Source organism: Trichomycterus rosablanca, chromosome 13, assembly GCF_030014385.1.
Source record: "Trichomycterus rosablanca isolate fTriRos1 chromosome 13, fTriRos1.hap1, whole genome shotgun sequence".
Lineage (NCBI taxonomy): Eukaryota > Metazoa > Chordata > Actinopteri > Siluriformes > Trichomycteridae > Trichomycterus > Trichomycterus rosablanca.
Genome location: NC_086000.1, coordinates 20,815,465 through 20,842,874, shown reverse-complemented (window position 1 = coordinate 20,842,874; position 27,410 = coordinate 20,815,465). Strand labels below are relative to the sequence as shown.

General features: G+C 39.1%; 1 protein-coding gene across 4 annotated transcripts in view; it reads right to left on the bottom strand.

The window, feature by feature from the left end:
* LOC134325793 (neuronal PAS domain-containing protein 3) overlaps positions 1-27,410 on the bottom strand; it is a 305,263-nt gene that overhangs the window by 129,174 nt on the left and 148,679 nt on the right. For all 4 annotated transcript variants that reach the window (XM_063008026.1, XM_063008028.1, XM_063008029.1 and 1 more), the window contains one exon: positions 26,525-26,607. In XM_063008026.1, the coding sequence (XP_062864096.1) occupies positions 26,525-26,607 (83 nt within the window). The remainder of the gene's footprint in view (positions 1-26,524; positions 26,608-27,410) is intronic.

The following is a 27,410-nucleotide window of genomic DNA, read 5'->3' as shown; positions in this document are numbered from 1 at the left end:
AAAAACCTGACATGACATATCATAAGATCTTATGGATAGTGGACATCAACCTACAGAAACATTAATAAACATTAATAAAGAGACTACTCTGATAGATGTGGACTGATTTTAGGACTGATTTTGTTCACAATAATGTCATGTTAATGTCATTTTAACAGACCTGCAAATAGTGTGTGAAAGAAAAACATTGGCACCTATTTGACCACCTTATACAGATGTGTTTGAATCGAACTGCATGAGTAAAAAATGTGATTATTAAATAAGTCATTTAATCATATTGTTTAAATTTGAATGTAAAATATAAATATGTCCCAGTACTATTAATGACAAATATGGGACAGAACTGACTGAGCAGTGCAAGAAATATAATCTAAACAAGAGAAAATAAGGTCAATATGTGAGACCGATTCGCTTGAGCAGATGTGGCTGTTGTGAAGCTACACATTGATTAAAATGCCACTGATTTAAAAAACCAAGAAAAGTGCTGAGAAGGTGGAGCATTTTCCATTAAGGTTTCATGACACTTTTCAAGCAGACTTACTATAGTTTAACATATTATAACAACCGTCTGTGTAGTCCAGTGCACTTCTGATACATCAGTCAGAGTACTTTGTTCTTGAAATGAAGTGGGTTTTATGGTAGTGATTGTAAGGTTTTTTCAGTAAAAGTTAATGACAATTAAACCATAATGATGATTTTATTATCTTAGCTCTGAAGTAAAAAAAAAACCAAAACAGTTCAATCACACAAAAATGAAACCACCTCCCTGACTTTTCAAGTAAATTGTGTTTAATGGCATTTTCACACCTTTTTGTTTAATTAATTGTCCAGTATGAAATCTCTTATAACTTATCGGTTATGATTATGCTGATGCAAAGTTTTTTATTCATTTTTAACTTTTTTCTATTTAGAACTCAGCGCTGTCCTGTAGTATTCATATTACCAGTTTGATCTATAGTTTAACCATCTTGCATGTTTAAATATGTTTGTCTACAACTAAAAAATACAGTACATTTGGTCCTAAATTTGGATTGAATCAAGGTTTATACACATGATTGCGTATAACCAATGACCAATTGTATGACCAATTCTACATCTTGTGTGTAAAACTTGGTCCACTTGTCTTCCTCGATGATTTGGATGCATCTAATGGAGTTTGTTTGTTGTCTGAGTGTCCCACTTAGTTTGGCTTGTTTCCATAAGAGATGAATTAAAAATACCAGTAAACATTGATTCTTTAAGCATACTAAAGATCAGTGCTTAAAATATCATAACCTTGTTGACTAAACCTGTTGTTTCATAGGTCTGAAGCCTTTGTTAAAAGCTGAGAATGCTAGAATAAGCATTACATGTTAATCTAGGTATGAGCCAGAAATTAGATGATGCATCTGTATGTATCATGTAGCTTTAAATACACACGACTGTGTTACCAACCTCAGATCACCTACCATTTGCTGTCCATTTCTTTTCTAAGACAATGATTAAACACCCAAAACAATTCAGCCACTCACTGAGATGATTAACATCCATCAACAGTGTAATATTAACAGGTCTAGAACAATACTTAAGTTAAATAAACAAAGATTAATAATTCTTTCAAAGGCATATTTTCTATTGGGTTTCACAGGCTTATCCTTTCAAGCCACAAAGCCTGAAAATGCTGCATGTTGCAAGAAATACAATCTGTACTCTGAAAGCATGATTTGATCACTGATCAAGTCTGTGCGTTTCTACTGATACAGCACTGCGAATTCAACCACTAACAGTTCAAACTTTCACAGCAATTAAAGAGCTGCTCAAACACACACTGGCTGCCTCTCTGTCTCAGCTGGGACCGTGTCAATTTTGTTTGTAATTAATGATTCTTTCAAGCCTAATATTTGTTATTTTTGTTGAAGTGATGGAGAAATATGATATATGTATTTTCATTATGCAGCTTATCCTACGGGAATGCTTCAAACTAACAGACTCCATTTGCATGTGTTTTGCTGTTTGTTAAAAAGATGCTGTTTAGGAAAAGCAGAAGATAGTTGAGTGTTTTAAACATGTTTCTCAATTAGGAGCTGTATAAATTAGCCTTAATCAGGGGAGTAAAAGACAAGAATTGTAAATTAGAAAGTATTAAATATGCATGCTAGATATATTTTTTTGCAGGGCGTGATTCTTAAATGGCAACTTCGTTTCATAATTTAAATTAGGCTGAGCACTAAATTAGACTGAGCTGATCTCATTTATTTCAGGAAATCCTCCTGAGCTGATCATCTTTAATAAAAGCTGTTTGTGCTATTCTTGTTAAGGTTACTATGATTATTATTAAAGTGTATTTATGCAAACATTGTATAGATACTAACATGTCATATAATCGATTTGGTTACAAAAAACACAAGTGTGCTGACATATACGTGCTATTATAATTTTTAGGTATTTATTTGTTTATTTAAGTGTGCATGTGAACTGCACAGTGTCGATTACTGTGTAATGAATTTTAAGAAAACAATCTGGATTTTTTTTTACTGTGCCTATGCAGAAACATTGATTGGCTGTGTGTCAAATAAAATACAGGTCACAGCTGAATGATGTAGATCCAGGAGTTTCCTCATCAGATTTTTACACTACCATACAATACCAGATCATTCATTGCAGTTATAAAAATATTATAACATAATTTTAAAAAATCAGGTAAAATGACAGAGGTGCTACAGCACATTATTATTTGTCTAACTCTCTGGCCTTAGAGGACATTTGAGAGGACATTTGAGAGCACACAGTGGACCACCATCCCACCACGAATCTACAACAAATTGCAGAAATTACTGTGGCTGCTGGGACAAAACTTGCCCTCCAATAGGTCCTCATATACAGGTTTAGAATATGCTCATTTTGATTACAGGGCCACAAAAGAGAGCTGTATTATTAATTTTCATAACCGCCTACCCGTGGGTAATTTGTCGTTTCTAAGATGCCCTCTCTGGAATCCAACTCTGATTCCCTGTTAGCTCTAAACTGCAACAGATTTATTTTTTATTGCTTATTAAGTGTAGCAATAACAGAAAATGTTCTTTGCATATTACTCTCACTGATAAGCAGCCAAACAGCAAAAGCTTGTAAGTAAAAAGAGGTGGAAAGGAAAGACTACAAAGGTAAGCAGATATAATCCCATTAAAAATAGAAGAATTTGGGATTTGTTAATTTTCTTGAACGTCTATTCAACAGACAAAATTCTAATGAAAAGACTTTTACAATTTTCACAAAACAACTTGACTGTATTTTGTAAACATAGACTTTGAAATTGATGCATGTAACCCACTTAAAAAGTTGGGACAGGAATTTTTTACACCATGTTGAAACATTCCACAATGAGCAGGTGAATTGGTAACAAGTGAGCATATCATGATTGGGTATAAAAGGAGAAGCATCAAAGACTTAGTCAATAATGGGTCATGGGTCAGCACTTTGTGCCAAACAGACTACAAAACTGCAAATATTTTAGTCACTTTTTAATAATATTGTGAAAAGATTCAGGGAATTAAGAGAAATTCCAGTGAAAACATGTGCTGTAATCAGAGTCCACATTTCAACTTTTTTTTTTGGGGTGGGGGGGATGGATACTGAGTACTCCATGCCAAATCTGCTATCTGCAAGATGAGCAGAAGCCACATCTGTCATGGCATGGAGTGCATCAGTGCACATATCATGAGTAACTTGCATATGTGTGAAGTCTATGGTTATTTCAGCAAGACAACGCTCGGTACATTCTGCACGTGCTACAACAGCCTGACTTCAGTGACACAGAGTGCATGTGCTTGTCTTGCCTGCCTGCAACTTAAATACAATTAAGATGGTCAGTAAACACTGGAAATCATCTTAAACTTTTGCCAGTTTTACATTTTACAAAATATCCTATAACTATTCTGGAAATATTGTTTGTAAACATCTAAACAATCCTGTATAAAATGACACCTGTGTTGCCTTATCAAATATCACTCCACATTTCATCCCCTTATTCAAGACAACCAACAAGCGTCACACTGAAATAAAACTTCAGACACTTTACAGTGTCCCTTTGGTTAAAAACCATGAATATAATTGCCCCAGTGTACACAGCAATGCACATATTGTAAAGCGTCCTTGGGTTTGTGAAAGGTGCTATATAAATTGAACTTATTATTATTATTAAAATCTTGAGCAATGTTTATCACATATATAGAAAACATCCTAAGCAGCCTTACATAGCAACCACTGGCCAGGATCACCTGCTGATTTGCAGGTGATTTGTGATAGTTAGGGCTTACATGAAAAAGCTCAGTTAGAGGCTCACACCATATAGCTTTTTGTGCTGGTTGCCAGTAGAGGGCCCCTTATCAACAGAAATAAAACAAAAAAGAATTGAGACTTTATAGCAGCAAAATTCAGTTTTACAAAAGGTAAAAAAGTTCGTTTGATTTAGTGTAAGCAACTGTTTTTTGTCAATAAATGAAATAACATTGGAACAATCATATTAAGTATATTAAATTATCATGTAAACCCAAAAGTAAGAAATATGAAAAAAATGAAAATCCTGCAGCAGTGCATTTAAAGACTTCAAATGCATGAGCAGAACTTATTTTGCTTAAATTAATTTGAGATGACAAATAAATATTGCATTTTTATGTGTTACCACCACTTCATCTGGGCCAGGGTCGGAGTGGGTCTGGTTTTCCCAGAAACACTGGGCCAAATACAGTAACACAAATCTATTGCATGTAGACAGTCAACTGACCGATAGCACCACTGGGAACTCATACCCAAAATATTCAAGATGTCGAAGTGTAAAGCAGCTAAAAACACTACTGAGACACTACTGAGTTTGGAAAACTCCCAACCAATTCTGTGAACACAGAGGGGAGGGGGTGTCAAAATGTGGACAAGAATTTTCGTATTTGAGACTGTCGCTGGATTGTTCTAGGTTTACATTCAACTATTAAAGTGGGCTGTGCTGTGTATTGTAGCTTCCATTTATTCCATCATTCAATTTATTCGTTTATTTAATGACTGCTGTGAAATGTGACACTTTTCTATAAAAATCTGTGCAGTCTGTGAAATTAGGCACATCTTTCCATAAATTTAGTAGGGCCCTGTGTATAATGCTGACAGGCATTATTATAGTGAATATAAGACCATAATGGTCACGAGTACTGGATTAGTATCAGCTAACATTCAGAGCTTTAATGTACCTGGATTGGGACATAACTAAACTGAGAAACCTGTAAATAATAAATTGTGAAGTGTGCACTCCTAACCACTCTCCATTCTTTTTCTGGCTCATTTCAGTCACTCGCCACTACAAGACAGCTGAACAGCTTCCTGTCTGAGAAAATAACAAGTGAGCATAAGAATGATACAGTGGAGGAGAGTCCTAGTGGTTTTACAGTAAGAATGAGACTATTGGACGTACAGGTAAGTGTGGGAGACTGCTGGTTCGAGTGAAGAACTGTTTATGGAGAATGTTACCGTGTCCATGTAAGTGATCGTGTTCCCAGGAGAGTGCACTAGTGCATCGATGCCATACGGTCGAGGTAGAAGCAGCACACGCTGTGTCTGCAGCCATTTTCTTCACCTTCACTCTCCTACACCGCAGCCCAACCTCCACCTCAGATCTTCCACACTCTTCATGAATCTTTAAACAATACCCATCTGCACGAGTACCCACTCTCATAAACTCACGCGCCGTTCTGGATGTCCAACAAGCTCCGTATGTTTTTAGTTTTCAACCTCTAGGAAAGAAGTTCAAGATGCTGGGAGAGACTCCTGGATCCCAGCAGAGGTGGAATCAGAAGTGAATGAAATATAAATGGAATATTCATTTATATATATTTTAATATTTTTTAATATTTTGTTCAGCTTTTGAAAAATTTAAAACAAGCCTATCATGTTTCTTTATTAACCCAAACACAGACTGATGATACTGCAGTCTGCCTGAAAGCCATGATTAGCTTCAGGTCTAATGTTATGAAATTTGTTATAACACAGAAACAATCATTTTGCTATAATCTTATGAAGATTGTGTTACATTTATGAAAGTTTTGGTTAGGGGCGGTATGGTGGCTCAGTGGGTAGCACTGTCGCCTCACAGCAAGAAGGTTCTGGGTTCGATTTCCAGAAGGAGTGGTCCAGGAGTGAATGCGAGTGTGTTTTCTACCTTTCATCCTATAAATTGTACCCACCACAACCATAAACAGGATCCACCATCCACATGATGTAAACGAAAAGTGATTCATCAGACCAGGCTGCCTTCTTCCATTGCTCCAACGTCCAGTTCTGATGTTTACATGCCCAGTATAAGGGCGACACGGTGGCTCAGTGGGTAGCACTGTCGCCTCATAGCAAGAAGGTCCTGGGTTCAATCCCCAGGTGGGGTGGGCTGGGTCCATTCTGTGTGGAATTTGCACATTCTCCCTGTGTCTGTGTGGGTTTCCTCCGGGAGCTCCGGTTTCCTCCCACAGTCCAAAGACGTGCAAGTGAGGTGAATTGGAGGTACAAAATTGTCCATGACTGTTTGACATTTAAACTTGTGAACTGATGAATCTTGTGTAACCAGTAACTACCATTTCTGTCATGAATGTAACCAAAGTGTGTAAAACATGATGTTAAAATCCTAATAAATGAAATAAATACATGCCCAGTATAGATACTTTTGGCACTCTGATTGGTCTGTGGCTATGCATCTCCATACATAGCAAGCTGCAATGAATTGTGACACCTTTCTATCATTACCTTTCACACCAGTGGGTTTTGGGTGCTCGCGTTCTAATCGCTGGTTCACATGTTGTCCTTTCTTGACTCACTTTTGGTAGGTACAATTCATTGCATGCCGTGAACCCCCAACGCTTGAGTTTTGGGGATGCTCACACCCCAGCCATCTAGCCAGAATAATTTTCACTCAAATCCTTATGCTTGCTTATTTTTTCCTGCTTCCAACATATCGACTTCAGAGGTTTTATTGTTGTGGCCGATCAGTGTATATACACAAACATACATACATGGGACAGTGGTAGGCTAGTGGATAGAGCTTTGGGCTCAATTGAAAGGTTGAGAGTTCTGCCATGCAGCCACTGTTGGCCCTTAAGCAAGGTCCTTAACCCTCTCGGCTCCGGGGAGCTGTACAATGGCAGACCCTGCGCTCTGCGAAGAAACAATTTCATTGTACTGTACACTTGTATATGTATATATGACAAAATGGCATTCTATTCTATACATACACAGACACAGACACACACACACACACAACACAGGTCACCAGAGTAAGCTAAAAAGAAGATCCATGTAGAGGTAGGATGTCTCTTTCACTGAGGTCCTGCAAAGATTATGATTCCAGGGTAGCGAGCTGCATTTGTCTTCATTTTGTCTGACTGTCTTCATGCGTTATTATTAGCGGCTGTCAGAGCCAAGGGAGGAGGGTGGAACCCAGGATTGTTCTTGGTCGTACACACACACACAGGCACACGGAACAGAATTTCCTCAGCTTTTTTTTTTTTGGACACCCAGTCCAAAAGCCCCTTTAAACACACACATAAGTCACACTGATGAAGGTCAATGAGCTCTTGTGGCACAACCAAGACGCCTGATCAAAAGTGCTCGCTCCTGAAAGCCGTTCATTTTTTACAGCCTGAATAAAATCCACACCGCTCCTGACTCTCGGAGGTAATTGAGACCAACAACCTCAGCCAGCAGAGAAGCAATACGAGAAGACGTTGAATATGTAGCTGCATCTCTGTGTGTGAGCGGTGTTCTGCTGTAAAGTGACTGTAAGGTTATACGGGTAGGCAGAGGATAAATAATAACTACACAGCTCAGCCATGTAACCTTGATTCCAGAGTGAGTGAGTACAGGTGTTACATAAGGTGAGAAGTGACAGCGTGAGTGCCACAGTAATCATGCAATCACAGCAGCCCAAAGAAAAAAGGAGCTGCATGAGAGGAAGGATGAGGAGTGAGGTTTAATACATCCTGATATGTTTAGTCTTTTTAGATTCTGCATGACTAGCAATATACAAAATACTTTTTTTGGCATTGTATGACCAAAATAATGTGGTCACTTGAACTAGCCCTTTGAGGTTATAACAGGCCTTTTCACAAGATATATATGTGTGTGTGTGTATATATATTTTCTGTGTGTATATATGCTTTCTGCAATTTTTTCCCCCAATTTTCTCCCTAAACTAGTCGTATCAAATCACCCTGACTGCATTACACATCCCCTCCACCAATACTTCCCTGCTGACTGAGGAGCGCCACAACTGACACACGCCCCCTCCGACACGTGTGCAGTACCGACTGCATCTTTTCACCTGCACGAGGCGAGTTCAAATGCGGATCAGCTTTATGTATGGAGAGCCACACCCTGGTCAACGCATTATGCCTCGACTCTGTGCAGGCGCCATCAATCAGCCAGCAGAGATTGTAGTTGGATCAGTTATGAGGAGTCCCTGGTTTGGATTTCCCACCCTGTGTGAACAACAGTCAATCGTTGTTCATGTAGCCCAGCCCAGCCGGATGGCAGAGTTGAGATTGGAAATGATGTGTTTAAAATCTCAGCTCTGGCGTGCTAGCGTGTTTTAAACTGCGTATAATTTATTTTAAGTAACTGTTGTTTCGTCCAGCTAGCAATATACTGTATATATATGACTTAAACATTTAAAATTGGAAGTCTTAGAATTTTTCTTTAATTTCTGCAGCTGTTTTCTTTTTTGTGACTAGTTTTGTTGTGGGTTTTGTAAAAAAAAAAAAAATCTGGGTCTAAAGTATACATACAGCGCAACTAAAATTGGCTTTTTAATAATTTTTATTCCCTTTTAGCTCCATTTAACTTGACCAGCCACCTTTAATAGCCATAAACAAGCTTCTGGCACAAGTCGGTTGGACCTTCTGATCACTCAACTTGGCAAAATTAGTAGACTTTAGCCTTTTAGACTTTTCAATACAGACAACATATTCACAAAAGGATTGAAGTCAAGACTTAATTTAATTTTAGACTGATTTAGTCATTCAAAAATCATTTTTAATATGTTTGAGGTCATTGTCGTACAGGAACCGCATGCAAGATTCAAGATTCTAAGAGGTAATCTTCCTTCTCTATCTTTTCAACCACTTTCTGCAACACACTACTTATGGACAACTGTGTGTACATATGATCCTTGAGCCTGTACTTGCTTAGAAATGGTTCCAAGTAAAAATACTGACTTGAAAATAGTTTTCAGAATAAATGTATAATGTATTCTGAGATCTTTACAAAGCTTCTTATAATTTCACATTATGTTTGTTGTTCAAAAAAACAGATGCAGTCAGACTAGCCCTTTTTATATGAACAGAGAAGCCCAGTCAGTCAGTCGCAATTAGGAAGCAATTCCACCACAGCAAGGTCTAGTGTAGCTCTATTTGGATTCATTTTCTAAACATAATGAGTCCAATTCTTGTTAATAACATTTTATAACTTTAACTATTATAATAAAGAGATTTGAATGACCTTTTTGCCAAATTGCTCAGCCGTAAACATAAGAAACAGATTTATTATGGAACTTGGAAGACTTTATATACAGTACTTAACAATGGCAAGCACCACTGCATCATTTTAGAAAATAATGCTATATAATTACAGACAGCGAGTAAGTTATAGAGACAGCTGTTTGGAATCATTAAAGATATATACATGCTAAATTGCTTTTTGGTGTCATAATACTAAACCTGTCAATCAGGATCTTAACTACTATCACAACTAGTAAAGTTTTACTGGTGATAAAATGATGCATCCTTAATGTTATAGTACACATCAGGTGCAAATAAAAGAGCAGTAAGAGTGCATTTTCTTGCTTTCTGGAGGTGAGGAAAGCATTTAACACAGTTAAAGCAAAGCTCCACTTCTGACCAAACCAATAGGGCAAACACCTTCAGTTCCAACACTACAGCTACTTAATCTTTACAACTCCTGCTTGACAAATTCAGCTTGCAATAAAACAGCATGCAGAAAAAAGCGAGTGCACGACTCAACGACGCTGTGACAAACAGTCTGGAGACCAGATGCTATCTGCATGATGCCTGACAATGCACAGATGCAGCTTGCTTTTCCCAGCCCTTGTTTTAATTTACTTAATTTCTCTCTTATTGTCTTCAGTGACGGATCAAAATATGACCACATGCTTGCAACATGCTCAAAAAATGGGATGGGAGTGAAACATTCTTAAAATATTAAAGTTACACTGTTATGAAACATTCCACAATAAGCAGGTGAGGTATGTACTACAACTGAATGTTTATGTGGCTGTTTTAACAGCAGTGAATCCAGGAATTCACATGAAATACTTCAGCTGAGGGTTTGAATACAAAATGATTGATCATAAAAGAAGAAAAACATTAAGATGCAACGTCTATCTATCTATCTATCTATCTATCTATCTATCTATCTATCTATCTATCTATCTATCTAATGTGTAATTCTGTCTGCCATTTGCTATATATACAGTGTATCACAAAAGTGAGTACACCCCTCACATTTCTGCAAATATTTCATTATATCTTTTCATGGGACAACACTATAGACATGAAACTTGGATATAACTTAGAGTAGTCAGTGTACAACTTGTATAGCAGTGTAGATTTACTGTCTTCTGAAAATAACTCAACACACAGCCATTAATGTCTAAATAGCTGGCAACATAAGTGAGTACACCCCACAGTGAACATGTCCAAATTGTGCCCAAATGTGTCATTAGCCCTCCCTGGTGTCATGTGTCAAGGTCCCAGGTGTAAATGGGGAGCAGGGCTGTTAAATTTGGTGTTTTGGGTACAATTCTCTCATACTGGCCACTGGATATTCAACATGGCACCTCATGGCAAAGAACTCTCTGAGGATGTGAGAAATAGAATTGTTGCTCTCCACAAAGATGGCCTAGGCTATAAGAAGATTGCTAACACCCTGAAACTGAGCTACAGCATGGTGGCCAAGGTCATACAGCGGTTTTCCAGGACAGGTTCCACTCGGAACAGGCTTCGCCAGGGTCGACCAAAGAAGTTGAGTCCACGTGTTCGGCGTCATATCCAGAGGTTGGCTTTAAAAAATAGACACATGAGTGCTGCCAGCATTGCTGCAGAGGTTGAAGACGTGGGAGGTCAGCCTGTCAGTGCTCAGACCATACGCCGCACACTGCATCAACTCGGTCTGCATGGTCGTCATCCCAGAAGGAAGCTGACGCACAAGAAAGCCAGCAAACAGTTTGCTGAAGACAAGCAGTCCAAGAACATGGATTACTGGAATGCCCTGTGGTCTGACGAGACCAAGATAAACTTGTTTGGCTCAGATGGTGTCCAGCATGTGTGGCGGCGCCCTGGTGAGAAGTACCAAGACAACTGTATCTTGCCTACAGTCAAGCATGGTGGTGGTAGCATCATGGTCTTGGGCTGCATGAGTGTTGCTGGCACTGGGGAGCTGCAGTTCATTGAGGGAAACATGAATTCCAACATGTACTGTGACATTCTGAAACAGAGCATGATCCCCTCCCTTCGAAAACTGGGCCTCATGGCAGTTTTCCAACAGGATAACGACCCCAAACACAACCTCCAAGATGACAACTGCCTTGCTGAGGAAGCTGAAGGTAAAGGTGATGGACTAAACCCAATTGAGCACCTGTGGCGCATCCTCAAGTGGAAGGTGGAGGAGTTCAAGGTGTCTAACATCCACCAGCTCCGTGATGTCATCATGGAGGAGTGGAAGAGGATTCCAGTAGCAACCTGTGCAGCTCTGGTGAATTCCATGCCCAGGAGGGTTAAGGCAGTGCTGGATAATAATGGTGGTCACACAAAATATTGACACTTTGGGCACAATTTGGACATGTTCACTGTGGGGTGTACTCACTTATGTTGCCAGCTATTTAGACATTAATGGCTGTGTGTTGAGTTATTTTCAGAAGACAGTAAATCTACACTGCTATACAAGCTGTACACTGACTACTCTAAGTTATATCCAAGTTTCATGTCTATAGTGTTGTCCCATGAAAAGATATAATGAAATATTTGCAGAAATGTGAGGGGTGTACTCACTTTTGTGATACACTGTATATATATATATGATGATCTGTTCTCCTGTTTCTCTTCTTGCCAACTGATCTGCTTTCTCATTTCCTGGAATTCCACAGTGTAAGATGCAACATAAACATGCTGCAAGCAAGAAAGAACTTCGTATCTGAGAGCAGTTACACCACACAGAGGTTCTTTAATAAGCCTGCTGAGTTCACAGTCAGACGTAATGCCATTTAGACACGCTCTGATAATCAATATACATTTAACTGACAGGTCAAGGTGTCTCTCACTGCTTATGAACCTGCTTTCACCACACAATATATAATCTCATCCTCTCTTTTTCTTTTTCTATCTTTAGTTATATATTTTTTTATAATTAGTCACAACATAATTGTAGATGAGAGTGCATCGTGTTAGTGCATTTTTGGTAATAAATCATCTAAACATTGTGTAAGTTTGTTCTATTGTTTTAATACAGTACATGTACTATATGAATATTTGGTACACACCATGCACAATGGCTGTTAGACACTCGACTAGGCTGTATTTCTTAGACAGGGAGTTAGTACAAAAAAGGAGAGAGTGAGTGAGGGAGGGAGCAAAAGCAAGAAAGAGAGAAAGTGAGTGAGTTACTTTCCACTAAAGCCACTTATTAATCCACATGCTCGCAAGTTATAATGAAATTATTCAATAGGATCAAATTCCTTTGGTATGACACAATGAGGAACAGAGAAATGAGAGGATTAATTTTCACAGTCGGATTTGTGCTCACTATTTGGAGACGAAGGTTTACATTTCTCACTGTCATTAGGGAATCAGCCGTTCCTGAGACGTCTAAAGCTCCCTCTGTCCCAGCTGAGCTTAGCTTAACTCTAACTACAGACATTCAGTCCATAAAAAACTCCCACACTAAAGATTTTGCCATTTTAGAAACCGTTTCTGATGACTGACTGCTTTTTGAGACTAAGAAAATAAGAAGAGAATGAAATGTGTCCAAAGCTAAGAGAACATTCCAGCTCCAGTCGTGATGTTTCTAATAATCCCACCACACACGGTTTGACATTCAAATTCTAAGATGCAGTCCAGATATCTAAACATACAAGAGTTCAAATACAACCGGTCATTAGAAGTAGACTTTCTGTACAAATGTCTGATAAATAATGTCAGTAATAAGTATCAATATTCTGAATAAATTTTTATGAGATACCTTATTATTTTTATTTTTTTTAATTATCTGAATTAATTAATACAGATTCTGAACCAACACTGCTATTAACTTAGCCTATTTTCTAAAATAAAGCTATGCAAAATGTATTGTGATTTAAAATGATAAAAATGTGATTTAAAAAAATAAAACAGCAAAAAATCTGTGGTAATATTAGGAGATTATAATTATAATGGAAGTGTGCATATATTTTGACACACTAAAGTTTGTGTAATACACAATTATTATACTACACATGGAGATGGTATAAACTAGAAATAACTGCTTGTTGTATAAGCAGCCGCATGGTTTTTAACGTGTCTATGTTATGCTAGGAAAACATTTACACGAACAATAAGCATTATTTTATAATTAATCATAAGTTTTATTTTTGTGGCTGTTCTTTTTAACTTCTACTTGGTTTCCATTTGGTCTCTCAGAGATGGAAAAAGCATAAAAATTCTTTAATCACATCAAATAAAAATCATAACTAATCTTGATTTGCATGGATATTAGCTAAAGTCATAGTTATGGCTCATAGATCATTTTATACTAGCTAAAAGGTAAAAACCCTTACAAAGATAAAAACACAGCACAAAAATAGTGTCTTAAGAAATGCACACCATTATTTTCACGTCATTTTCATAAACTGCTTCATCCTAGTGAGGATAGCAGTGGGGCTGGCAGGAATACCCTAAACAAGGCAGCAATCCCTCACTCGGGTATAATCCGGGTTCGAACCTCAGCTGTGCAATAGGCTGGCCAGGCATCTATACAAACATGATTGGCTTTGTCTGAGAAAGGAAGGCAAAATCCCTCACTCGAGTGTAATCCGGGTTCGAATCTCAGCTATGCAATAGGCTGGCCAGGCATCTATACAAACATGACTGGCTTTGTCTGAGAGGTGAAGGAAAAAGCTCTGCAAAACCCCAATCATGTTCGTATTGATGCCCAGCCAGCCTATGGCACTGGTGAAATTCAAACCCGGATTACACCCGAGTGCCTACATTAAATAATAATTACATTTAGAACTTTGTCATTGTTACATTACACCTCCCCTTACAAATGTCTGAGCATTTCATTCTTACTACCTAATTTTAGCACCTAATGATAAGTAACAAGTACTGTAAATACAAAGCAACATGTTCCAAACACACATTCTGGTAGAAGAGGCCTAAACATTACACACAAATGTTCCTAGTCTGTCCCAGTTACATCACTTAAACACCCACACTGAGCACTGACATATTACACCAAAAAAAAGTAGGTATAAGGATGTTCTAAGGTTTGAGTTTGGAATACATTTGATCAATTCAGTGAGGTTCTCGGTGATTGCGTAAAAGACTTAAAAAGACTTAAAAGAATAAAACAAAAAATAAAAAGAACAAAAGATTATGGTGAGAAAAAAAAGGCCACAGATTTATTGTCTTAATTTGTGTCCCCAGTCCACCCTGACAGAGAAAGCATGACAGAGACTAAGTGATGGAGAAAGGGGAAAGACAGAAAGACAGAAACAAGAGAGAGAGAGAGAGACAGGGACAGGTGGAGGGAGGTGGGTCTTTTGGGAAGTTGGCCCTGCACTGTTCTCCTGGCCAGTTGAAATTCTGTCATTATTTCAAGGTTGTTATCTATTTGAGATCAACAGTGGAGGTCAGGGTTCACGACTGAGCCCGTTCCCCAATCCTCTCAAGACCCCTGATTGACAGCAATCAGCATCTTGCCGGCATCGCTTGGGAAACAAAGCGAGGGTCAAGACAGCGGGCGATTTGGTCTGTCATTTTTAATTATCCAAATGATATTCACAGACAAAACCTTTCCCATCCATCAGGGCAGCACATTACCATAGACAATGTTTGTTTAAAGACTGGCCTATAAAATCAAACAATTATGAATGCAGACAAGCCTTGCTATTGACTGCATAAATAATAAGGCCCTATTTTTTTTCTCCTCCCCTTCTCCCTATCCAAATTCCCTTCGCTAATAAAGCTGCAGCCCTGCACGGAAAATAGAGGAAGGGATCATCAAAATGCCTGGCTTCACACTGCCCATTGACCTTTTTTCCCCCCAGATTGTTCAGTGGCGTTCGGTCAGGCTTCCAGTGGAGTGTTATTGACAGGGAGTCGAGACTAAAGGCTGCAGAACATACAGTAGAGGATGGATCCTGCGCATTAGCATGCAGCCTAACGCACTTAAGGCAACATGCCAAAGGTCAGAAAGGGCTTATACATCAACGCCCAACACCGAGCTCTAAGAAAGGTGGCATGAAAGCGTGTCGGTAAGCGGCAGCGTCTTTAGATGTACTTCCTGTCCTGCACTCGGCCTTTCAACGAGAGATCTGTGTGCAGGAGAGAAGCAGCTGTTGCACAGCCACTGCTAATACCTGTGGCTGGTTAACACCTGCAAATTGTGACAGGAGAGATCTGAGCACACCTGCCTACAAGAAGCACCTGCAGCCTCACACACATGCACAAAGTGTATATACCCTAAAACTGATTAGGCACACAGTTTTACACACTAAGCCATTAATACAATTAAAGTGTAAACAACCCATGATTAAGCATGTGTACAGTCAGTATGGTAGTTAAAGCATTTACCATGTTACAAATTACACCCGGTTAAAACTAAGTTTTAAACCAGGCATGACCAAACTACAAACCCTGGGCCATTTGTTTCCCATTACCATTTTTAAAACAGCTTGCGAGGTATTTTAGAAATATAATTAAAGTTAGCCCGCTATAAGTAGGGTGGCCACATTGATAGTCACAAAAAGGAGGACATAACACCCCAGAAGGAGGACGTCATACCAGGAACAGGGGGACATAATACTGCAACACACAGAATGAAACCAGAACCCATATAACAGAGTTTTTGACCACTTTAAGCAAGAATTCTATACCAAATTAGTGTTTTACTCACCAAATGTTGTGTCTACTTTTGATATTTAAGTCTGTTAGTCGCTGCCTTCAAAAGTTTACTAATTGACTCAAGTAAAGGTGTATGCAGAACAGAGCGAGCGGGCGAAATTCAACCACCCAATCACAGACTAACATTTAGAGGGTGGACCTTCTGCGATTGGCCAGTGGTGGGCGAGCATTTGTTTTGACATGTGCCTGAGCCAATGACAGATAATATTGATCAAAAACGTAACCAGTTCATTCCAAAAGGAGGATTTTTAAGTGCCCGTCCTAGCGTTGCATGGGCGGAGGACCGGCAGCTGAAAAACCGGACTGTCTGACCTAAAGCCGAACGGCTGGCCACCCTAGCTATAAGCAGATTAAAAAATAAAAACTGTTTCAACAGTTTAAAGTCTGGGTGTCGCTATTGCATAAAACAAATCTAAAACGCTCCCCATCTTCTTTCCCCCAACTCAAAACATTAACATTACACTTACAATAACATTCCTAAGCTGTCTAGAGAATACTAGACAGTAAATGCTGAAGATTTCACATGCTATTAAGCAGGTATTAAAAATCTGCTGGAACTGTCTGAACTCTAACTCACATAAAACTAAACTTAAACTCTCCCCGTCTTCTTTCCCCTAACTCAAAACATTAACATTACACCTACATAAATGTTTTGTGTTTTTGGATAAACATGGTGGCTCCAAAGAAACAAAAACTAGACAGCAAATGCAGACGATTTCAGGCGCACTGGGAAAATAAATAGGGAAGTGTGTGTGTTTAATTTAAAAAAGTATAATAATCTTATTATTAGGATTATAAACTGGTGAGTGAAACTGGCAACATTTTAGTTTACACAACACTGTTAAAGATTATCATTCACTCAAATAAAAAGACACTGTATCTGTTAGTAATCAAGAGTCTGTGGCTCATGTTAGCAAATTTTTACTCAATCTGTCCTCCAACAAGAAAATATTTGGACACCCGTGTTTTAAACAAACTATTTGTAATGTCATATCAAAAACATATTCAATTCTGGTTATTCTGTTATTACAGGCATACAACTGTACTGATCATCATCACACACACACACACACACACACACACACACACACACGAGTCAATATAAGTTCAAGTGTCCCATCTAAAACACAAAACTGACCCATATTTGTGATTTTGCCATGTACTTTGTCCTGAGCTCTGCTATTCTGTGCAGGAAGGACATGTGTTGAATGACACAGAAATGTGACAGTTGTAAATACAGAGTGAGAAAGCCAGAGACAGGTAGAGGCTTATCAGTTGGGCTGGACAGCGTCATAAATGATGGTCTGTCAGAAAAATATTCAAACCAAAGATGAGATCAAGTAAACACTGGTGTGTGTGTTTGTGTACGCACGTGTGTGTGTTTATGGATATGTAAATTTTGCTCCCATTATGTTATGCAAGCTAGTGAACCACGGCAGGAAGAGCTCTGACATGTTTGCTTTCAACAGCAAATTAGTCAACAAAGGAGAAACTCGGGCTCCACTTCGACACCTGATCTGAATAAAGGGGCTAAAAGCGCAGTGTGCTGACCTTCAGCCCACTCAAATGAACTCTTCTCTTCACTTCTGTGATGGACGTGTTTGAAAACATATTTTTCTCTGCGTTAACACATTCCTGACTTGATGAAAATGAATGTAGCGCACACGAGACAAACTAATACTAATGCAGAGCCAGCAGCCAAACTGGTCCTACACAGAGGATGGATATTGTAGTATTTATAAGAATCGTAGAATCTTTGTTTGAAGTTAAAACACCTTTTATAAAGAAAAATGTACACATGATGGAGTAAAAAACAGCATTGTACAATACTGACAATGTTAATCAACAATACCATGTTTTTATAGCATAGAAAAGGCTCTTTCTTTTTTTTGCATTTTTCCCACAATTTTCCTCCTAATCTAGCTGTATCCAATTACCCGAATGAATTATTGTTGACCTCCACTCTGACTGAAGAGAGCCATGACTAACACACTCCCCCTCCAATACATGTGCAGTAGCCAGCTGCATCTTTTCACCTGCATGAGATTATTCATATGCAGATCAGATTCGCACACGGAGGGACACACCCTGTCCACATTATCCCTCATCTCTGTGCAGAAGCCATCAATCAGCCAGCAGAGGTCGTAATTGCATCAGTTATGAGGAATCCCCTCCCTATGAACAACAAGCCAATCGTTGTTTGTGTAGGCGCCCAGATTCTAACTGAGTTGGAGATGTCAGCCCTGGTGTGCAAGTGTTTTACCGCTGCACCACTTGAGCGCCAGAAAAGGCATTTTCAACTACTATTGTACTGCCTGGTACCATTGATGAAATATGTGGTATATGCAGATGTTGCTTATGAGACCCGTACAGTAGGTGGACTATACCTCTAAAACCAGAACCAGAACTCCATAACAAACTGTTTTCAATTTTAAACTCTAAATGGATCAGCCGGCCTGTCTTGAGATGGGCAGTGGTACCTCAATTGTCCTAATTAATCTATTTATTTAAGGGCTTGCACAAATTCAACAATGGCAATCAGTTGTCACTGACGCGGTTGATGAGGCTGAGACGGAAACTAAGATGAAGCTCGACTGGTTCAGGCAGGTTGTCTCAGCATTCTGAGCACAGAAAGAAACAACGGAGTGGTACGGCGATCGGTGCGAACTGCAAATCAACCTGTGATTACAGGCTGGGACAGCGGCACACGCACGGCCTCAAAGACACCGCCTCATTTCTCTTGATGGTATGCAAATATAAACAGCTGTCATTTCTGAAGCCGTCATGTCTGTGCTTTCCGCTGCTGTAACGATCGAAGGGTTATCAAAGCGATCGTGTGAGTGAACACTTTTCTAATCCCAGCCCCATTATCACACAAGTCTGAGTAAAGAACAACAAAGAGGGCATGAACAACAGATTACAAAAAGAGCGAAGTGAAGAATAAACAAAGTACACAGACCAGGGGATGGAAGGCATATTAGGGGGTGTTTGCTGTTCTGTCACCTCTAATTTTAACAGGTGCGAAATGAAGCTCACATGCATGCGTGCACAGAAACACTAGCTGTAATTAAATTTTATCATCAGAGGAAATTACACTTTCATCATTTATCATTAAAACACATCAAAAGAAAGAGCTGATCTTATGAGCATCAAACTATCCCGTCTTTAGAGAGAGTCAAGTTTTTAATAATGTATTTTCTTTGTCTTTTCTTACATTGGGTTTTTCAAAACTGGTGCATAACTATGAATAAGAGAGCAAACACATGAAATTAATAATACAAGTTAATATAAGTAGACAACTATATTTTAATTCCACTTTATGTGAGAAGGCCTGTCTTGAGATGGGCACTGGTAGCTCAAGGATTAACGTATTTTTTAGACTATTATTGAGAAGTTCACTGCTTCCCGTCCAACCATCACCAAAGTATTACTGTTAGGACTGTTGTGCAAGGCCCTTAACCCTCGTTCCACCTGAACGGGATTCATCAGTTCACAAGGTTATATCAAACTCAGTCATGGACAATTTAGTGTCTCCAATTCACCTCACTTGCATGTCTTTGGACTGTGGGAGGAAACCCGCACAGACACGGGGAGAACATGCAAACTCCACACAGAAAGGACACGGACCGCCCCACCTGGGGATCGAACCCAGAACCTTCTTGCTGTGAGGCGACAGTGCTACCCACTACCCACCGTGCCGTCCTGCTTTGGATTAAAGCATCACCTTAATGCAGTAGATACAAAAAATATCCGTCATAAAGCAATGACTGAAACAAATTCGCCATGCTAGTTTAGGACTTAAATATAGATGGTGTAAGTATGCCATAATCAGGAGAAAGCTGTTACTTAATGTAAAAAAAACTCTACCATACCAAAAGATGATCAACATGCACAGACAACTCCTACAAAACAAGATGTGTTGATGCTTAAACAAAAAAGTAACACACACACACACACAAGCAAACACATTTCACTCTCCAGTTTACTCCTTCTGCCACACACAGCATCAGCTTCATGTTTGGGCAACATGTCATTTAAAAATGCTGTACACAATAATGTACCATGACATTCAGCACTATATGAGGGAGAAAGAGAGAAGAGGGGGAATGAGAGAGAGAGAGAGAGAGAGAGAGAGAGAGAGAAAGAGAGAAAGAGAAAAAAAGAGAGAGAGAGAAAACATCTGCCTGTTTACACAGAACGGCATATTAAACCAGCTAATTGATTATCTAGGTTGACAAAGCTGGCTGAAATTAAGTATTCAGTGTTATGGTAAATTTAAAATAGCTTTCTGTGGTGAGCCTGTTTCTAAGGTCAACTATGGCATCCCAGTAACAGCAAAGACAAGCAAAAAGAGCAGTAAGGCAACTTAAAAGGTCACAAAGGCTCAAAAATATCATCAAGCATACCTGGAACATACATAAAGGGCAATATTCAGCGCTGGTGATTTAAGTCCACAACTTGAGATAAACCAATAGACACCTGTGGAAAGTTTTTCATAACTAGTTAAGAGACACATGTGCAGTGTAATGTAAATTACATGTTTGTCATTCGCGCCTCAAATGTCAGGTTTAACAAGATTAGTGCAATTGTGGCATGGGGTTCTTTTTTTAGTCACACTTTTAGTGACATTTAAAAAAAAAAGCATTTGCTTGTGGCCTAGAAATAGGCTATTCATGATACAAGATAAAGTGGATCACATGTAATGGGTATTTACTCTTCAGACTAGATATCTCTTGATTAAAGCAGCTCAATTTAAAACTGTGTAGAGAAAATAACATACATTGGAAATGGAACCCACTCAGACAGCCACAGAGTAGTGTTTGTGTAATGTGTGAGCTTGTTCATTATGAATCTTCATGTAAAAAGCACTATACAAATAAATTTGACTTTGGGGTATGTGTATCGTGTGCGGAATTGTATGTGTAGTTTGCAGTGTATACATAGTTTGTGTACATTGTATGTGTAATATGTGTACAGTGGGTTTGTGTAGTGAGTTTGTAGTGTATGTGTAGTTTGTGTATATGTGTAATGTGTACATAGTATGTGTAGTGCACATGTAGTGTAGGTGTAGAGTGTGTAGTGTCTGTGTAATGTGCGTGTATTGTGTAGTGTGTATGTGTAGTGAGTCTAGTCTATTTGTGCAGTGTGTGTGATGTGGGTGTGTTTAGTGTATGTGTAGTGTATGTGTAGTGAGTCTAGTCTGTGTAGTGTGTGTGATGTGGGTGTGTTTAGTGTATGTGTGTAGTGTGTCTAGTCTATTTGTGTAGTGTGTGTGATGTGGGTGTGTTTAGTGTATGTGTGTAGTGTATGTGTAGTGAGTAGTCTATTTGTGCAGTGTGTGTGATGTGGGTGTGTTTAGTGTATGTGTAGTGAGTCTAGTCTATTTGTGCAGTGTGTGTGATGTGGGTGTGTTTAGTGTATGAGTGTAGCATATGTGTAGTGAGTCTAGTCTATTTGTGCAGTGTGTGTGATGTGGGTGTGTTTAGTGTATGTGTAGTGAGTCTAGTCTATTTGTGTAGTATGTGTGATGCGGGTGTGTTTAGTGTATGTGTGCAGTGTATGAGTGTAGCATATGTGTAGTGAGTCTAGTCTATTTGTGTAGTGTGTGTGATGTGGGTGTGTTTAGTGTATGTGTGCAGTGTATGAGTGTAGCATATGTGTAGTGAGTCTGGTCTATTTGTGTAGTGTGTGTGATGTGGGTGTGTTTAGTGTATGTGTGCAGTGTATGAGTGTAGCATATGTGTAGTGAGTCTGGTCTATTTGTGTAGTGTGTGTGATGTGGGTGTGTTTAGTGTATGTGTGTAGTGTATGAGTGTAGCATATGTGTAGTGAGTCTAGTCTATTTGTGTAGTGTGTGTGATGTGGGTGTGTTTAGTGTATGAGTGCAGTGTATGAGTGTAGCATATGTGTAGTGAGTCTGGTCTATTTGTGTAGTGTGTGTGATGTGGGTGTGTTTAGTGTATGTGTGCAGTGTATGAGTGTAGCATATGTGTAGTGAGTCTAGTCTATTTGTGTAGTGTGTGTGATGTGGGTGTGTTTAGTGTATGTGTGCAGTGTATGTGTGCAGTGTATGAGTGTAGCATATGTGTAGTGAGTCTAGTCTATTTGTGTAGTGTGTGTGATGTGGGTGTGTTAAGTGCATGTGTAGTGAGTTTGGTCTATTTGTGTAGTGTGTGTGATGTGGGTGTGTTTAGTGTATGTGTGCAGTGTATGAGTGTAGCATATGTGTAGTGAGTCTGGTCTATTTGTGTAGTGTGTGTGATGTGGGTGTGTTTAGTGTATGTGTGCAGTGTATGAGTGTAGCATTTGTGTATTGAGTCTAGTCTATTTGTGTAGTGTGTGTGATGTGGGTGTGTTTAGTGTATGTGTGCAGTGTATGAGTGTAGCATATGTGTAGTGAGTCTAGTCTATTTGTGTAGTGTGTGTGATGTGGGTGTGTTTAGTGCATGTGTAGTGAGTTTGGTCTATTTGTGTAGTGTGTGTGATGTGGGTGTGTTTAGTGTATGTGTGCAGTGTATGAGTGTAGCGTATGTGTAGTGAGTCTAGTCTATTTGTGTAGTGTGTGTGATGTGGGTGTGTTTAGTGCATGTGTAGTGAGTTTGGTCTATTTGTGTAGTGTGTGTGATGTGGGTGTGTTTAGTGCATGTGTAGTGAGTTTGGTCTATTTGTGTAGTGTGTGTGATGTGGGTGTGTTTAGTGTATGTGTGCAGTGTATGAGTGTAGCATATGTGTAGTGAGTCTAGTCTATTTGTGTAGTGTGTGTGATGTGGGTGTGTTTAGTGCATGTGTAGTGAGTTTGGTCTATTTGTGTAGTGTGTGTGATGTGGGTGTGTTTAGTGTATGTGTGCAGTGTATGAGTGTAGCATATGTGTAGTGAGTCTGGTCTATTTGTGTAGTATGTGTGATGTGGGTGTGTTTAGTGTATGTGTGCAGTGTATGAGTGTAGCATATGTGTAGTGAGTCTAGTCTATTTGTGTAGTGTGTGTGATGTGGGTGTGTTTAGTGTATGTGTGCAGTGTATGAGTGTAGCATATGTGTAGTGAGTCTGGTCTATTTGTGTAGTATGTGTGATGTGGGTGTGTTTAGTGTATGTGTGCAGTGTATGAGTGTAGCATATGTGTAGTGAGTCTAGTCTATTTGTGTAGTGTGTGTGATGTGGGTGTGTTTAGTGTATGAGTGTAGCATATGTGTAGTGAGTCTGGTCTATTTGTGTAGTGTGTGTGATGTGGGTGTGTTTAGTGCATGTGTAGTGAGTCTTGTCTATTTGTGTAGTGTGTGTGATGTGGGTGTGTTTAGTGCATGTGTAGTGAGTCTAGTCTATTTGTGTAGTGTGTGTGATGTGGGTGTGTTTAGTGCATGTGTAGTGAGTCTGGTCTATTTGTGTAGTGTGTGTGATGTAGTGTATGTGTGTAGTGTATGAGTGTAGCATATGTGTAGTGAGTCTAGTCTATTTGTGTAGTGTGTGTGATGTGGGTGTGTTTAGTGCATGTGTAGTGAGTTTGGTCTATTTGTGTAGTGTGTGTGATGTGGGTGTGTTTAGTGCATGTGTAGTGAGTCTAGTCTATTTGTGTAGTATGTGTGATGTGGGTGTGTTTAGTGTATGTGTGCAGTGTATGAGTGTAGCATATGTGTAGTGAGTCTGGTTTATTTGTGTAGTGTGTGTGATGTAGGTGTGTTTAGTGCATGTGTAGTGAGTCTAGTCTATTTGTGTAGTGTGTGTGATGTGGGTGTGTTTAGTGTATGCGTGTAGTATATGTGTGTAGTGAGTCTAGCCTATTTGTGTAGTGTGTGTGATGTGGGTGTGTTTAGTGTATGCGTGTAGTATATGTATACTGAGTTTGCAGTGTATTTGTGTAGTGTGTATGATTTGTCTGTAGTGGGTGTGTGTAGTGTATGTGTAGTGTGTGTATAATGGACTGTGTGTAGAGTATGTGTAGTGTGTGTATTGTGTACTGTGCGTAGTATATGTATAGTGTGTAGTGGACTGTGTGTAATGTATATGTGTAGTGTGTGTGTGTAATGGACTGTGTGTAGTGTACTGTATATGTGTAGGGTATGTGCAGCGTGTGAGATGTGTGTGTAGTGAACTGTGTGTATAGTATATGTGTAGTGTGTGTGATGTGTGAGTAGTGTACATGCATGTTCTGGTCCACTCTTCTGACTCCATGTGAACGCCCACAGAGCATCATCACTATACTCTTTTTAAGCACTATAAAACATGAACTAATCTGTCTAGAATTAGCACCACACTCAACACGTAATGACTGCCTGGCATCCATTATTAGTTCATTTTCCCCAAATCAATCACCAACCGAGCAAGCCTTTTTTTAAATGTCATCCTAAAACTTTTCGCAATCAATTAAGCTGAAGATTAATGGGGACAATTTGCCATGAACAAGTCCTTTCTTAAAAAGGCCACGCCTCGACAGACTTCCAGGCCGGTATTGATGTTAATTATAAATTTCCGCTTTCCTGTCAGACACTTAACCTGTTTGAAGTTGGAAGAGTACAAGCGGTGCAGGGACTGCGTCATGCTATTTAAATATTCCTAATCCATTTTCCGGACAGAGATGACTGCTGTAAATTGCACTTTCTGTTCAGTGTCATTTAAAGAAAGCCGAGAACATCCGTGGGCTGGTGAAACGTGGAAAAAGCATGGAAATTTCTCTCCTTCAACTTCCCTGAACACTTCATCAACCTGAACATTGCAGGTAAACGCAGTAGGATGTCACTTCCAATTTAGTTCATGTTTAATAGCACACAAAGATGCCATATACACCTGTCACCTCTTTCCCCTGCCACCTCACATATCCATTCCACTCAGTGATTTCACATGGCACATTTTTAAATTGAAGTAACAGATTAATATGTGTTTGACCTAGGAGACATCAGAATCTTTTATCAGATAAAACAGCTTGCTCCTTTAGTAACATGTCCATCATTCATTCAACCATAAACTAGCAATTATATTACGTATTTTTATGAGTTGAGAATCAAGCAATAAATAATAATAATTAAGAAAGTTTTCATGCTATTGCATTACCTGGATCTACTTAGTCTGCTTAGCTTAGCGGAGAGCTGCTACATTCTTAAAAAAAAACGAAACCTTTTTTTTCCTTCACTACTATGTTAGAAATTAGTTTTCTGTTAATGATGTTGACACAACAGTTGCACTTGATCCATTAGGACAGTAGTAACTCAGTGGATAGGGTACTGGACTAGTTATCAGAAGGCTGCTGGTTCATGCTCCATTACAGCCAACTTATCACTGTTAGACCTTTGAACAAAGAATGCATTCATCTACTAACGAGGTAGTGATGTCATGACATGTTTTTTAAAGCATAGCAATATAAGTTTATTATAATAACTAGAGATGCATGAGTACCGATACTGGTATCGTGGTATTTGCCCGATACCGCGCTCATTAATCATCCGATACTAAACATCCGATACCGTGTGCCTAGTGCACGTTGCTGCGTCAGATATCTGATCTGAGATGTGCTACTGGGAATGAGTGACATGTCGAACAGCCAATGAGAACGCAGGATACGGTGTGAGGGGAAACGCAGGAGAGGAGTGTAAACAGGTGGGACAGGGGGATAATATAGTTTCTATCAGAATACACCGGCACACACACACGTTTTACAGTATTTCTGACCTGATCGTTCTCTACAAAACACAACAACAAAACACCAACATTGCAAAAATATTTATTAACCTCCAACTCACTACAGAACAATAAATGCTATTCGTGTTGCCAAATCCACTCAGATTCATTTATTTTTCCTCCTTGATTTCATCACATCAGCGCACAAACACTCTGATCACTCGCTACTTGTTGACGTGCATTTTTGGACGTGGTATCATTAAACTTCTCGTCACTTCTCACGATATTCTAAATAGGTATTGGTATCGGTATCGGCAATTACAAAAATACATGTACTTGTACTCGGTTGGGAAAAAATGGTATTGATGCATCCCTAATAATAACTGTACTAAATATGTATTTACATCACAATACATTGCGAAAGGTGGAACAGCAGTAAATTATGGTAGCCCTCTACAGCTAGGATACATGATTCAAATCCCCCAGAGGTACTATTGGCTGGTCTGACATCTACATACATGACTGGCTGTGTCTGGATTGGCATCCTGTCCAGAGAATCATTAATTAAAGACAGTAAGGGTGTCTATCTCTCACAGTCAGGTGAATGGATTTCCTGACGCTGAAGCTGTTTAGGACTGCACTGATTAGATTTTATACAACAGTGTATTTATAAAAGTGAAGACCTCCGGTGCTTTTTGTGCTCATGAACATGGATTTGTAAGGCACATTGCAAACCTCTTACCTGCAGAATGTGGCTGCCCAGGTGAGGCTCGAAGATCTCTGCGGCTACTGAACTTGGGCTCCTTCTTCGCTGGGCCCCAATTGCTGAGGAAAACAACAGAGTATAAATTAGAGAGGCAGCAATTGGCTAGTTAAATAGTAAAATAAAAGTTTTAATGTTGAATAGTGAGTCAGTATAAAATAAACATGAATATTCGTTTTTAACCGGACAAAAACCTTTAAAACACGGCTTATTCACACAATTCTGATGTCTTTTGCTCTTTGCTTCTGGAAATAGTATTAATAGTACAATATATATATATATATATTAGGGCTGTCGAAGTTAACGCGATAATAACGCATTAACGCGACCTCAATTTAACGCGATTAAAAAAATTAGTGCCATTAACGCAAATTCTAGTTCATGTTGACACTTGACTGGTAGAACAAACGTTTTAATGTCGGACTTGCCACCGTTTTTCATTTGCGGTTTGTTAACATAATGTAACCGATCGTGGTAGTGATGCACTTGCATAATAAAGACATAAATACACGCTATATTCACAAGTTGTCGGGAGCAGAACACTTTATTACACTTAATTAACTTCTTCTTCTGTACCGAATACCGGAAAGCTGAGTCGAGCACGTTAGTTCATGAACTATGGAAGCCCCAAAGGGTCAAAACACACTCACTTCGTGTAGAAACGTCCATCAAACCATCGTCACGATACAACCACAGACAAGTCTGTTACAATAACTACGCCTTATCCCACCTAAAGCACCGCTGATCTACAATGTTTGCTGATGGAGAAATTCTAACCTACAATCTGACATTTACTGCCTAGTATGTGAGTGAATAAAACTCCCTTACAGTTTTCTCTTGTCCCAGCAGTTTTTAACATAAGTAC